The 14,282-nt window shown below is 44.2% G+C and overlaps 1 protein-coding gene across 5 annotated transcripts in view; it reads left to right on the top strand.

Annotated features, from left to right (window-relative positions):
* plce1 (phospholipase C, epsilon 1) overlaps positions 1–8,879 on the top strand; it is an 80,597-nt gene extending 71,718 nt beyond the window's left edge. For 3 of the 5 annotated variants that reach the window (XM_031799013.1, XM_031799012.1, XM_031799016.1), the window contains 10 exons: positions 382–675; positions 1,841–2,004; positions 2,975–3,236; positions 3,524–3,642; positions 3,810–3,938; positions 4,028–4,225; positions 4,464–4,634; positions 4,868–5,080; positions 5,367–5,475; positions 6,174–8,879. In XM_031799013.1, the coding sequence (XP_031654873.1) occupies positions 382–675; positions 1,841–2,004; positions 2,975–3,236; positions 3,524–3,642; positions 3,810–3,938; positions 4,028–4,225; positions 4,464–4,634; positions 4,868–5,080; positions 5,367–5,475; positions 6,174–6,322 (1,808 nt within the window). In that variant the 3' untranslated portion in view covers positions 6,323–8,879. Of the gene's footprint in view, positions 1–381; positions 676–1,840; positions 2,005–2,974; positions 3,237–3,523; positions 3,643–3,809; positions 3,939–4,027; positions 4,226–4,463; positions 4,635–4,867; positions 5,081–5,366; positions 5,576–6,173 lie in introns of all 5 variants that reach the window. The other 2 variants (XM_031799015.1, XM_031799014.1) reach the window with 1 other exon arrangement.
* The last annotated feature ends 5,403 nt before the right edge of the window (positions 8,880–14,282 follow it).

The raw sequence follows: 14,282 nt of genomic DNA, 5'->3' as shown, positions 1-14,282 counted from the left end.
CAGTATTAGTATCAGAATCAGTATTAGTGTCAGAATCAGTATTAGTATCAGAATCAGTATCAGAATCAGTATTAGTATCAGAATCAGTATTAGTGTCAGAATCAGTATTAGTGTCAGAATCAGTATTAGTGTCAGAATCAGTATTAGTGTCAGAATCAGTATTAGTGTCAGAATCAGTATTAGTATCAGAATCAGTATTAGTGTCAGAATCAGTATTAGTGTCAGAATCAGTATTAGTGTCAGAATCAGTATTAGTATCAGAATCAGTTTTAGTATTATAATCAGTATTAGTATTATAATCGGTATTAGTATCAGAATGGGAATCTGCTAAATGACTAGCTAGGTTGTAAATGTACATTTGTCTGTCTGACTGCCCTCCAGGTGGTGTGGAGGCCATGCGTCTGGGCTGGGAGGAGCAGACGTCGCCCGTACTCAGCCCCAGCGCGTCACTGAGCGCCATCATCCGCACTCCCAAGTGCTACCACATCTCCTCGGTGAACGAGAACGCTGCCAAGCGCCTCTGCCGTCGCTTCTCCCGGAAGCTGATCCAGCACACCACCTGCCAGCTGCTAAGGACCTACCCGGCCGCCACGCGCATCGACTCAGCCAACCCCAACCCTCTGCCCTTCTGGCTACACGGCATGCAAGTGGTGGCTCTCAATTATCAGACTGACGGTAAGGTGATGGAGTGGAGGTTTACTGAGAGGGTCGGTCCAGGTTAGTCCCTGGATGAGACTATGCTCAATGGTGATTCTTCATTGAAAGTATATATTTTTTAATTGTCCAGGACCAGGCTGGGACTTTATCAGGAAGTAACCCATGAAGTCTATAACTAGGGCTCTTGAGTTCTTCCCTGGTCAGGTGACATGGTAATAAAAAACTCAGGGCCCTACTTCTTGAACTCATTGAACTTTTCATGAAACTCTAGTTGCTTACTCATTGGAAATGGCGTGGGCAGGGTGCATTACAGTATCACCCTGTGGAGATGTATTGGAGAAACACTGGCAGGGTTGTGCTCGAATGCATGTCATGTCATTTCTCTGTAAGGGGGCGCTCTGACCTTGGCAGCACCTAGTCCACTCGGTACACTGAACATGGTTGTGATACTGATGGGCCTGATGCATTTTATGGGCTTTGTCTGTTTTACACTAATTTACAAAGCTTGGACGCAGCTTTGCAAGCTGATATGTTTTTCCACTCACCTGTGCCAATTCAGCGTTTCCAAACAAAAATGATGTTAAGTGATGCTTGTGGAACAATGGATTTAGAATGTAAGGTCTGCTATTTTTTTTCCTTCTCTCCTTTTCTCCCCTCTTTCACACACTTTCTCCATCTCTACCTCTGCTCGCTCTCTTCTCTGCTCGCTCTCTGCTCTGCTCGCGCTCTTCTCTGCTTGCTCTCTTCTCTGTTCGCTCTCTTCTCTGCTCGCTCTCTTCTCTGCTCGCGCTCTTTTCTGCTCGATCTCTTCTCTGCTTGCTCTCTTCTCTGCTCGCTCTCTTCTCTGCTCGCTCTCTGCTTGCTCTCTGCTCTGCTCGCTCTCTGCTCTGCTCGCTCTCTTCTCTGCTCGCTCTCTGCTCGCTCTCTTCTCTGCTCTCTGTTCTGCTCGCTTTCTGCTCTGCTCGCTCTCTGCTCTGCTCGCTCTCTGCTCTGCTCGCTCTCTGCTCTGCTCGCTCTCTGCTCTGCTCGCTCTCTGCTCGCTCTCTTCTCTGCTCGCTCTCTTCTCTGCTCTCTGCTCTGCTCGCTCTCTGCTCTGCTCGCTCTCTTCTCTGCTCTCTGCTCTGCTCGCTCTCTTCTCTGCTCACTCTCTTCTCTCTCTCTCTCTCTCTCTCTCTCTCTCTAGACCTGCCCATGCAGTTGAACACAGCTCTGTTTGAAGCAAATGGGCATTGTGGTTACGTTCTGAAACCTCCAGTGTTGTGGGATCGCTGCTGTCCCCTCTACCAGCAACTCTGCCCCCTGGAGAGAGATGTAGAGAGCATGAGCCCAACACTCTATTCTCTGACGGTGAGCACTCACGCACACCTCTCTATGTTTTTGGACTGCAAACAGAGTTTTTTATACTCTAGCATTTTGGATTTGAGTTCAAATGTTTCATATGAGGCGACAGTACGGAATGTCACCTTTTATTAGAGTGTATTTTCATACATCTCTGTTTTACCGTTTAAGAATGAAAGCACTTATGTATCTTGTCCCCCCATTTGAAGAACTCAAGTATTTGAACAAATTCACTTATAGGGCATTAAGTAGTCAAAGGTTTAGTATTAAGATCAAGGTTCAGTTTGTTTTGGTTGTGTTTTAGATTATAGTTTGTCCAATAGGAATTGACTATGGATGGGACTGTACATGGACGCATGTGCACACACACACACACACACACACACACACACACACACACACACACACACACACACACACACACACACACACACACACACACAGTGCTCTGGGAGTACACACACAATCTCTCCCCCTCTAGGGATACCCCGATACTCAACCCAACAAAAACTAGAATGTAGCCAAACGCACTTCAATATGACCTATGTACTGGTTTCTCCCACTAACTACCCTTCTGGGTATTAACACACACTTACCCAGAGCACTCCCATCGGCTCTTCAGCATGGCTTTGATGGTTTATTAGAGCTATTTGCATCATAAATCTGATTTGTCTAGTTGACAGACAGGGACGCCACGCAATAAATATTTTGCAATAGTGAAGGGTAAAAGACTAGTTATGTCTAAACAAAGAGATGTTTAATTTCTCCTCCGGAGTGACTAACAGGTGCAGTTTGGACACATCGACAGATTTTTCACCTAGTCAGCTCAGGGATTCAAACCAGCGACCTTTCGGATACTGGCCCAACGCGCTTAACCACTAGGCTGACAGAAGTATTATAAAGTACTAAGTAAATAAGTCATGTATCTGTATTAAAGTGTTTTGACATGAAGTAAAGATGTCCTCCCCCTCTCTGTCAGATTGTGTCGGGGCAGAACGTGTGCCCTGCCAACAGCGCGGGCAGCCCCTGTGTGGAGGTGGACGTGCTGGGCATGCCCGTGGACTGCTGCCACTTCCGCACCAAGCCCATCCACCGCAACACACTCAACCCCATGTGGTCAGAGCACTTCCTGTTCCACGTGCACTTCGAGGACGCCTGCTTCCTGCGCATCGCTGTGGTTGAGAATAACAGCTCCCAGACCACCGCTCAAAGGACGCTGCCTCTACGGGCCTTCAAACCAGGTGAGGAAGAGGAGGGGGGTGGGGGGTGGAGAGGAATAGAGGAGGAAGAAAGTGATTCATTTAAACTGTTCTATTTTCACTTTAAATATTCCTGACAAATGTTCTCAAGGGACAGCATGAAACCTATCAATAGGCTATTTGTCCACACGCTATGTAGCAACACGCTACTGTATTTATCAACACACTATGTACAGAGTTGGCTAGCAGCTATAGCATGACATGTGGCCAGGTTAATACACTTCTACTCCCTGTTGTTAATGTCTGTGGTTGGTTGTGTGTTGTTCCAGGTTACAGACACATCCAGCTGAGGACACAGCACAACGAGCCCCTGGAGGTTTCCAGTCTGTTCGTCTACAGCCGCAGAGTAGAGGAGAGCCCCACCGGCACAGCCCTGCCTGCTGCCATGGTAACACACGCTCACACCCCACTAGGGAAGGAACATCTAGGGATTACTTAGATTTTTTTGGAGCTCGTCGAACAGCATCCGATGAGCTAATTAGCTAGCAACCTTAAAGTGCATGAGAGGACTGTGTAAAATACTCTGTCGTATCTATCTGTACGTATCCCTGGCAGCTGTTCAGTTCTGAGGAGCGGAGGGCAGCCCAGCAGCACCAGGTGACAGTCCATGGTGTCCCAGGTCCAGAGCCTTTCACTGTAGTGTCTGTGAAGCAGCAGACCACCGTCAGACAGCTACTGGATACGGTCAGTCCCAGCCCTCCCACCCACAGACTGACGCACGCCCACACACACCTGCCAAAGTGGCTCATGGATTTCCCCTCTCCCAACTTTAGTTACCGACGTCCACAGAAGGTGCTGGTGAGTACTTCCTGTGTGAGGAGAAGGTGCCTCTGGTGAAGGACCGCAGTGACAGTAAGCGGTGTCCTCAGCAGCGCCCCCTAGCCTCCGAGGAGGAGATCGTCAGGGTGGTCAACAGCTGGCAGCCTGAAGAGGGATATGTGGGCAGAATCTACCTTAAAACCAAGGAAGAGGTGCCACTTTTTAATCAACACTGTTCTAGAGTCAAGATATTTATATGAGAAATAGGTCAAGCCAATTCATTTTCAAACAAATCGTGTATTTTTTTGTTCTATAGAATTGTTATGAATTTCTTCATGTTCTAAGGCCCCCATCTTGTGGACATGTTCTGAATTACACACCACTTTACTTTCATACAGGGGAAAGTCTCAATAACGAAACAATTTGAATAATGAAATGCTGTGTTGGCAGAACCTGAACTATAAGAACAGAGTGGTGGAGAGAGTGGAGGAGGGCGTGGAGAGGGTGGTAGCAGGGGAGGACGACACCTTCTTCGTCCAGGTGCACGACGTGTCCCCAGAACAACCTCACACAGTCATCAGAGCCCCTCGATACAGCACGGCACAGGACATCATCCACCAGGTGATGATGTGGCGCTGCACATTAAAAACAGGAATCACAGGAGACTGGCTTTTATATGCATATTTTCTGACATCAATTCATGCACTAAACCGGTGTATGCGATTCAGAACAAGTTAAACCTACAGATACACATGAATGAATGAACTGTTGACAGCTGATTTTGAAATGGCTTTGGACTGAAAGGACATGGTCTTCGTTAAAGAAAAATATCTTTCCTCGGGTCTCCTTTACAGACGCTGAGCAAAGCCAAGTACTCCCTGAGCATTCTGAGTAACACTAACCCCAGTGACTATGTGTTGGTGGAGGAGGTGTCGAAGGAGGCCAGCAGTAAGAAGTCTTCTCAAGCTAAGCCCTTCCAGAGGGTCCTCCTGGACCAGGAGTGTGTGTACCAGGTCCAGGGCCGCTGGAGGGGCGCAGGGAAGTTCATCCTCAAGCTCAAAGAACAGGTACCCAGGTTTGGAGGGAAGGAATGAACTGTGCCAGTGTGTGTGTGTATATATGTATTAGTGTACATCTCTACTAATTGTAGAGAAGTGACTTCTAAAAATAAAAAGAGCTGAATCTGAACTTGAAAAATAAGCATGTAATACCTCAAACGTTTGTGTAAATGATACAATTATGCCAATGTTTGAGAGACCCACGCATCGGCTCAAGTTCATATGAGCAGCAATAATCTTTCTCGCTCTTATCAGGTATAACACTGACTGTTGGTGTGTGTGTGTGTGTACTCAGATGGCCCGTGAGGACAAGAGGAAGGGCATCTCGTTTGCCAGCGAGCTGAAAAAGCTGACGTGTCGCAGCCGGAGCATCCCGGCTCCAGCCGCCCAGGAGAGCAGTCACAGTAAGGATGAGAACTGCAGGGCAGCATGCAATGTGCCTCTGACTGAGACCCGTGAGTGAGAGACGTTCGGTCGGCAGTGTGTGCATAGAGTCCCCAGAAGGTACGGAAGTCCCTACAGTTTCCTGTTGTCTTTGCAGCTAGGGCTTGTCCTTCTTCTTCGTGTCTTCCATAGTCAGTTTTCTTTCTTCAATTCCTTAACTTCTGACATCTTCCTTTGTTTACACAACGCCATATATTTAATGAGATACTTTATCACCCCACAAATTAGCATAAACGTGTCACCCAGGGACCAGTAAGGGTGTGATTTACGGCTGTTGGGTTGCTGTGTTTAACCAGGCTGTGGAGTGTCAACGGGTTTATAGATATGAGGTGTGGTTAAGTGTGAGTGTAATATTCTAAACCGGAATGCAATAACACCAGCAGCACTCCATAACATGTCTAAATAATCTATTTCTCTCTGCAGTGTTTTGCATCTTGGCTACAATGTGCTTTATTTCAATACTGTTTGTGTGTTATTACATTATACTGTAGTATGACATCTACAGATACACAGTATGTTTGTGTGGACAATGACACGGGCAATTGCGTATTGCATCATGCATCTGAAGTCTTCTCTACTATACACAGAGTGTATGTCTGTGTCGTCCTGTTGTCCATGTCTTCTCTCTAACCCCTGACTTCCGTCTCTCCCTTCGCAGGGTCTCTCTCTGCAGGACTCGAGGCCTGGGTGATGGAGGGCCGGGCTGAGGCAGAGAGGCTCCTCCTGGGGGGCGGGGCCCACACCGGCTATGTGACCCCTTCTACTTGGTCCCTCCCTCTGCTGAGGAACTGGAAGATCCACAAATGAAGCTAGGTCCCCTCCACCACCCTAGAGAGCACCTGTGTTCCTGAACACACCATGATGAGTCGAGTTACTCCCTCCCATGAGTGAAGAGCTTCCCCCAGAAAGTCCCACCCAGACTGGCTGGTTGATTTGGAATGGCGGCTCCAGGATGACGGTTCTGAGTGAAGGAAGACCTCGTCATCTACAGGGTCGTTAGCCGTCCCCCCTCTACCTGGGTCATATTCATTAGGGTACGCTGTAGCGGAGCATTTTGCAACGGAAAATTAAACAAATGTTTCTTACTGGACAAGTTTAGGTAGTCCCTCTGTGTTTTAGTTTTCTTCCGTTTGGTGCCCAATGAATACACCCTTGAAGTGACGCCCAGGGATGAGGTAGCAATGTTGAGGAGACAGATACTGGATGTAGCAGCCAGCCTAACCCGGTTCAGCCTGGTTTCTTTGAGAATGAATACCCACAGCTGCGTCATGCCCTTACTGTATGTAGGCTGGTGTTGAATGGCTGCATTGAATCCAGGCAGCGTATGTAGTTGTGGTACGGAAGGCAGCTATAACTGCGGCTACCAGCCTTTCTCCTGCTAAGAATGAGGGCATTGTGAATGTGGCCAACAAGCTGGCTTGTTGTATGATTCCCTTTGTGACCCAGTTTTCACAGTACTGTAATTTCTAACACATAGTTGTGTATTTGAAGATGTTCAGTGTTTTGCACGTAGTTGATGTTCTGCTGTTACGCTCAGTACTTGCTCTCTCTACTTTGAGGGTGAATCATTGTTTGATATGAAGTTGTGAGGTCACCTTGAATGGGTTTCCACCTCAATATGATTTTGGCTTCAAATTCAAACTTTTCATCAGGTCAAAGTTGAGAACCACCATCACTTCTTCAATGTCAAACTCAAGAGAGGTTTTCGAATCCCCAGATATACTTATTTTCGTTAAAATCTCAAATGTAGTTTTAATGTAATGTTATTGATTTCTTTCCATTGGAGCACACATAACCAGCATAACAAGGTCAGTAAAGGGTTTTAGAGTTTTCTGATATTGTTCCCAATTTATTGATTGGCATATTGATTGCAGACCCACAGCTTTATCTAGTAACATTTGTTTGAATTGTTTGCTGATGAAATTGATTAAAGCAGTAAACCGTAGTCTACTAATGGCTCTGGTCGATCTGGATTGCTGAAGCATTAGATTGCGAGATCGAAAATTGAAACGTCCTTTCGGCTAACACGTAAACATGGCCTTTTAAATTTCAGTCACGCTGATCTTCCGCGATACGGATTGACTAGAACCCTCAAGTGTTTTAACCGTCCATTTCAATCAGTTGTCAGAAACTTTGTTTAATGTTGATTCCCTCCTTGGTTTGGACTGTGGATCACTGTGTAAGAGACATGATTAACAAAGTCATTGTCTGTAGTTTTTCCAACTTAGTACATGTTTTAAACTATGAAGGTTTGGCATTTTCTAATTCATTCTTTATGTTGTACTTTGTGTGTGTATCTTGTCTGATCGTTGGTACTGCCCAGATGTCTACTTCCTCAGGGCATTACAGATCTAGATACATATTTCAGCCTCTCCCCTGGGTCCATACAATCTCACAGCAGACAAAATGATGGGCTTTTATGCAGCCGCTGTATGAGATCTGTAGATGCTACAGTACTTAAATGTCCAATATCAGCAAATTAGCAACCAATCAACTACAACTTTCCATCATGACAATATTATGGAAAAAGTATCAACAGACTGCATTATAACTATCATTTTTTACCAAGCTTTTTCTTTTGGTATGTTTTGTCACCCCTTTTATTTTGAAAAAATATGTTTTAATTTGACTTGGTTGACTATGGCCTCTGGCTCTTCATTCAGTTTTCAGTAATGAAATCCAAACAGTAATTTTACCTTATGAGGATTGTAATGCCGATGACATTTGGCTGACAATGTAATAGCAAACTACCATCTCTTCCCTGTTTGCTTTTTGAAGGGGTCAAATGTCTTTCTCTTAACCTTTTAGACCTGAGTTGTAATATAACATGACTATTGTTGTCGAGATGTTTTGTATGTTGTATTTATCTGATTGTGAAGGTTGGTTCTTTCCTTTATTATTTTGGGTACAAAGCTCTTATCGAGTTTTTCCTGCAAGTAGAAAAAATATTTGAATTGTCTTAATTTATTTGAAGGCGTGGAGGAAAAATGCTTTCACTGTTGTGACTAACTTTATATTTGTAATTTAAATATGTACTTTTAACATGGAGGCTTTAATATATAGCTAGTATTAGTTATTCTGCTGCACACTGGCATTGTATGCTTTTCATGTAATGTTTATTAGCGTCAATGCTGAACATTTAACGTTTGTCAAGTTGTGTCAAGCGCATACCGTTATGGTAAATTGAATTTCAGCGACTTAACATTTCCACATTTATGTTTTTAGCTCTTGGAGTCTCACCCCCATGATGAATGTCATAGTAACATGTTCACTTCATGTGATGTGACCGTCGGGGGACTACTGTCTTAATTACTTGGACTAATAATTGTTCTATATTATGACCACAATAAAATCATTAGTCATATTTCATGTTTGGATTACTTGGTCTAGTAAAAGGCATAAACTGACACACACCCCAAAACTGTTTTGTAGAGGTGCTGATTATTGGAGAGTAAACTATAAAAATAAAGTTTTACACTATGCCACCAAACATTTTAGTGGGTATAGCAACCTACAGTGCTGTCAAAGTATTCACACCTTGACGTTTACATTTGTTTACAGCCTGAATTTATAATTGATTGATTATTTTGTCACTGGCCTACACACAATACCCCATAATGTCAAAGTGAAATGTTTTTTTCCCCAACATTTTTACAAATGAAAAGCTTGAATGTTTTGAGTCAAACATTCAACCCCTTTGCTACGGCCTTAAGTTCAGGAGTAAACATTTTCTTAAGTCACAAGTTGCATGGACTCTGTGTGCAATTTAACATGAGTTTTGAATGACTACCTCATCTCTACCCAACACCTATAATTATCTGTAAAGTCCCTCAGTTGAGCAGGGAATTTCAACCACAAAGACCAAGGATGTTTACTAATGCCTCAAAGTGCACCTATTCGTAGATGGGTCAAAGACATTGAATATCCCATTGAGCATGAGGAAGTTATTAATTGCTTTGGATGGTGTATCAATACACCCAGTCACTACAACGATACAGGCATCCTTCCTAACTCAGTTGCCGGAGAGGAAGGAAACCGCTCAGGGATTTCACCATGAGACCAATGGTGCGTTTAATGGATGGCTGTGATGGCAGAAAACTGAGGTTGGGTCAACATTGTAGTTACTCCACAATACTAACCTAATTGACAGTGACAAGCCTGTACAGAATACAAATATTTTAAAAAACATGCATGCTGTTTACAATAAGGCACTAAAGTAATACTGCAAAAAATGTGGCAAAGCAATTTCTCTTGAATAATGTTATGGGTATGCTTGTAATCCTTAAGGCCTGGGGAGTTTTTCAGGAAGACAAATTAACAGAATAGAGCTAAGCAAAGGCAAAATCCTACAGGAAAATTTGGTTTCAGTCTGCTTTCCACCAAACACTGGGAGATGAATTTACCTTTCAGCAGGACAATAATCTAAAACGAGGCCAAATCTACTGGAGTTGATTGCCAAGTTGCAAGAATTAAATGGTTGTCTAGCAATGATCAACAACCAATTGAGTTAAGAATTTTGAAAATTATAAATGGGCAAATAATGTACCATCCAGGTGTTAAAAGCTTTTAGAGACTTACCCAGAAAGACTCAAAGCTGTTATCACTGCCAAAGGTGATTCTAACATGTATTGACTCAAGGGTGTGAATACATCTGCATTTCATTTTCAACATATTTGCTAACATTTCTAAAAACGTGTTTTCACTTTGTCATTATGGGGTATTGTGTGTAGATGGGTGAGAGGAAAACAAATATTTAATACATTTTGAATTCAGGCTGTAACACAAAATGTGGAATAAGTCAAGAGCTATGAATACTTTCTGAAGGCACTGTATAACCATGAAATGTTTGGGTGCATAATTAGTGTGCAACTTTCTTTCTGTGAATACATTACTCTGAGATTGAGGTTTATACAGGGGTGTACAGGACTGTAGGGAAATGAGTAATCAATGGGGCAGGTGGTTTAACGCAACATTACTTCTTCGACACTTAACTGTATCAAATGTTTTTGTATATTCTCAGGTGTCAAAAGTGTCTGAACATCAGCAGAGAGGATGATTAAAAAGCAATGTCAAACAGAAACCAGTTCACAGTTGATTGTTATTTTACAGGCCATTTAAATCAAATACAGGCAAAAGGGGGGGGGGGGGGAGACATTCATCGACGTGGGGGGGGCAATCATCGACGTAGGGGGGGGGGGCATTCATCGACGTGGGGGGGGGGACATTCATCGACGTAGGGGGGGGGGGGGGGGGGGACATTCATCGACGTGGGGGGGGGGGGGGGGACATTCATCGACGTAGGGGGGGGGGGACATTCATCGACGTAGGGGGGGGGGGGGCAATCATCGACGTGGGGGGGGGGGGGACATTCATCGACGTAGGATCCTCTTCCTCCGTTGAGAGAACACGATCAATCGGCTTTGCCTATCGTGAAATAATCCTGGGACAGACAATGCAGAGGTAGGAGACAAAGGCAACTCACTTAAAGGAAATTCCTGCATCATACCGGGATGATTTCTGCATTTTGAAAGTTACATATCTTGAAAACATGATCGCTGACAAAAGCAAAAGATTTTGGGACTATATCAACAATGGACTAACGAAACAGTTTTTGGGTGGAGTATTCCTTTAAGTGGGGCCTAATATTGTGGGGATTATTAGGTGACCGTGATGGTTTGAGGGCCAGATTGGGAATTTAGCCAGGACACCGGGGTTAACAACCCTACTCTTACAATAAGTGCCATGAGATCTTTAATGACCTCAGAGAGTCAGGACACCAGTTTAACATCCCATCCGAAAGACAGAACCCTACACAGGGCAGTGTCCCCAATCACTGCCCTGGGGCATTGGAATATTTTGTAGACCAGAGGAAAGAGTCCTTCCTACTGGCCCTCCAACACCACTTCCAGCAGCATCTGGTCTCCCATCCAGGGACTGACCTGGACCAACCCTGCTTAGCTTCAGAAGCAAGCCAGCAGTGATATGCTGCATATCACTATACTCAATATAATATTTGAGTAAAACAATAATTTCAAACCTTGATTACATTTAGGTACATTGTCCTGCGTAGGGTGCCGTCTTTCAGATGGGACGTTAAAATGGGTGTCCTGACTCTCTGTGCTCATTCAAAATTCCATGGCGCTTATTGTAAGAGTAGGGGTTTTCACCCCGGTGTCATGGCTAAATTCCCAACCTGGCCACATTCCATCATGGCCACCTAATCACCCCCCTCATTCCTAATTGGAAAATATCACTCCTCATCTCTCCACCTGATAGCTGATGTGTGGTGAGAGTTCTGGCACAAAAAAGGTCGCTGTGCATCACTGAGATGGTTGCAGCTCATTGATGGGGGATGAGGTGAGTTTCCCCCTACCTCAGTTGGTAGAAAAGTGCTATATATAAATCCAATCAATTATCATCAATTATTATTATACGATCACGTCTCTCTATTATGCGTGAGAAGACTTGGGAACAGATTTCCAAAATGTAAATCACTCTGAGCTGATGTCCTTGTGTTTTTACAGTCTTTAATGCCAAACAAAATTTTAACAAAATATATTTTCTGAATTTTTGCTCAGAAAACATGGGGGGCCAACTTACACCACCCGTGGGCCAGGTGGGGAACCCTGATATAGTCAATTTAGCCCGATCAATATAGACACATTTCCACAAGTGTAAAGGGTTAAGTAAAGCTACAACTCCATATAGCCACCTCCATGTCTCTGCATAACCACACTGTATAATGTTATAGTGAATGTCATGAGACAAGATTTTTGAATGTCCTAATATGGGGTTCTGGGGGACCCATCCAACTCTTACTCCAGACTCACCCTCTTGATGGGGTCGTTCATCAAAGGCACCACCATGACGATGATGTTGTTGTGGAAGTTGAATTGTGGCAGGGCCACCAGCAGCTCACAGATGCAGCGGATGGCCACCTCAGCCAGGCCCTTATAGGACTGCAGAGACACACCGCCTCGCTGCGCTTTCTCTTCTTCTGCTTCCTTTTTTTTTTTTTTTTTTTATTTCACCTTTATTTAACCAGGTAGGCTAGTTGAGAACACCTTTATTTAACCAGGTAGGCTAGTTGAGAACACCTTTATTTAACCAGGTAGGCTAGTTGAGAACAAGTTCTCATTTGCAACTGCGACCTGGCCAAGATAAAGCATAGCAGTGTGAGCATACAACAAAGAGTTACACATGGAGTAAACAATTAACAAGTCAATAACACAGTAGAAAACAAAGGGGGGGTCTATATACAATGTGTGCAAAAGGCATGAGGAGGTAGGCAAATAATTACAATTTTGCAGATTAACACTGGAGTGATAAAAGATCAGATGGTCATGTACAGGTAGAGATATTGGTGTGCAGAAGAGCAGAAAAGTAAATAAATAAAAACAGTATGGGGATGAGGTAGGTGAAAAGGGTGGGCTATTTACCAATAGACTATGTACAGCTGCAGCGATCGGTTAGCTGCTCAGATAGCTGATGTTTGAAGTTGGTGAGGGAGATAAAAGTCTCCAACTTCAGCGATTTTTGCAATTCGTTCCAGTCACAGGCAGCAGAGTACTGGAACGAAAGGCGGCCAAATGAGGTGTTGGCTTTAGGGATGATCAGTGAGATACACCTGCTGGAGCGCGTGCTACGGATGGGTGTTGCCATCGTGACCAGTGAGCTGAGATAAGGCGGAGCTTTACCTAGCATAGACTTGTAGATGACCTGGAGCCAGTGGGTCTGGCGACGAATATGTAGCGAGGGCCAGCCGACTAGAGCATACAAGTCGCAGTGGTGGGTGGTATAAGGTGCTTTAGTGACAAAACGGATGGCACTGTGATAGACTGCATCCAGTTTGCTGAGTAGAGTGTTGGAAGCCATTTTGTAGATGACATCGCCGAAGTCGAGGATCGGTAGGATAGTCAGTTTTACTAGGGTAAGCTTGGCGGCTTGAGTGAAGGAGGCTTTGTTGCGGAATAGAAAGCCGACTCTTGATTTGATTTTCGATTGGAGATGTTTGATATGAGTCTGGAAGGAGAGTTTGCAGTCTAGCCAGACACCTAGGTACTTATAGACGTCCACATATTCTAGGTCAGAACCATCCAGGGTGGTGATGCTAGTCGGGCATGCAGGTGCAGGCAGCGACCGGTTGAAAAGCATGCATTTGGTTTTACTAGCGTTTAAGAGCAGTTGGAGGCCACGGAAGGAGTGTTGTATGGCATTGATATCAACCAGACATAACAAGCACAACAATAAGCCACAACAAGTCATTAATATCAACCAGTCATAACAAGTCATTAATATCAACCAGTCACAACAAGTCATGGGATGAGGCCTCTGATCTTTTCTTTGATTGGCAGGAGGTGAATTCTCTTCTGTTAGCTGCATCTTTCTGGGCATCTTCTCATAACTCTCTGGCCCCTGCTGCTCCCCTTTGTGATTTTTGGCATGCACTGGACCACTGTAGGTATTCAAGTAGAAACAAGTAAGGTATAAGTGAGAAGATAAGTTACAGACACGTTGAAAATAATGGAAACTCTTCAGTAAATGGGGCATACAAAGTATATTGAAAGCAGGTGCTTCCACACAGGTGTAGTTCCTGAGTTAATTAAGCAATTAACATCCCATCATGCTTGGAGGTGGGCACGGTTATTCGAATATCAGAACGGACGTTAGTATTCGATTACTTGGGAGAGTATTCATTTTAATTAAAATATCTATGTGACATTGCTACATAGAATACAAGGATAGACCATTACATTTCAAATGTTAA

This window comes from Oncorhynchus kisutch, linkage group LG20, assembly GCF_002021735.2.
Source record: "Oncorhynchus kisutch isolate 150728-3 linkage group LG20, Okis_V2, whole genome shotgun sequence".
NCBI lineage: Eukaryota > Metazoa > Chordata > Actinopteri > Salmoniformes > Salmonidae > Oncorhynchus > Oncorhynchus kisutch.
The sequence above is the reverse complement of the archived record's forward strand: the minus strand, read 5'-3'. Positions and strand labels throughout refer to the sequence as shown.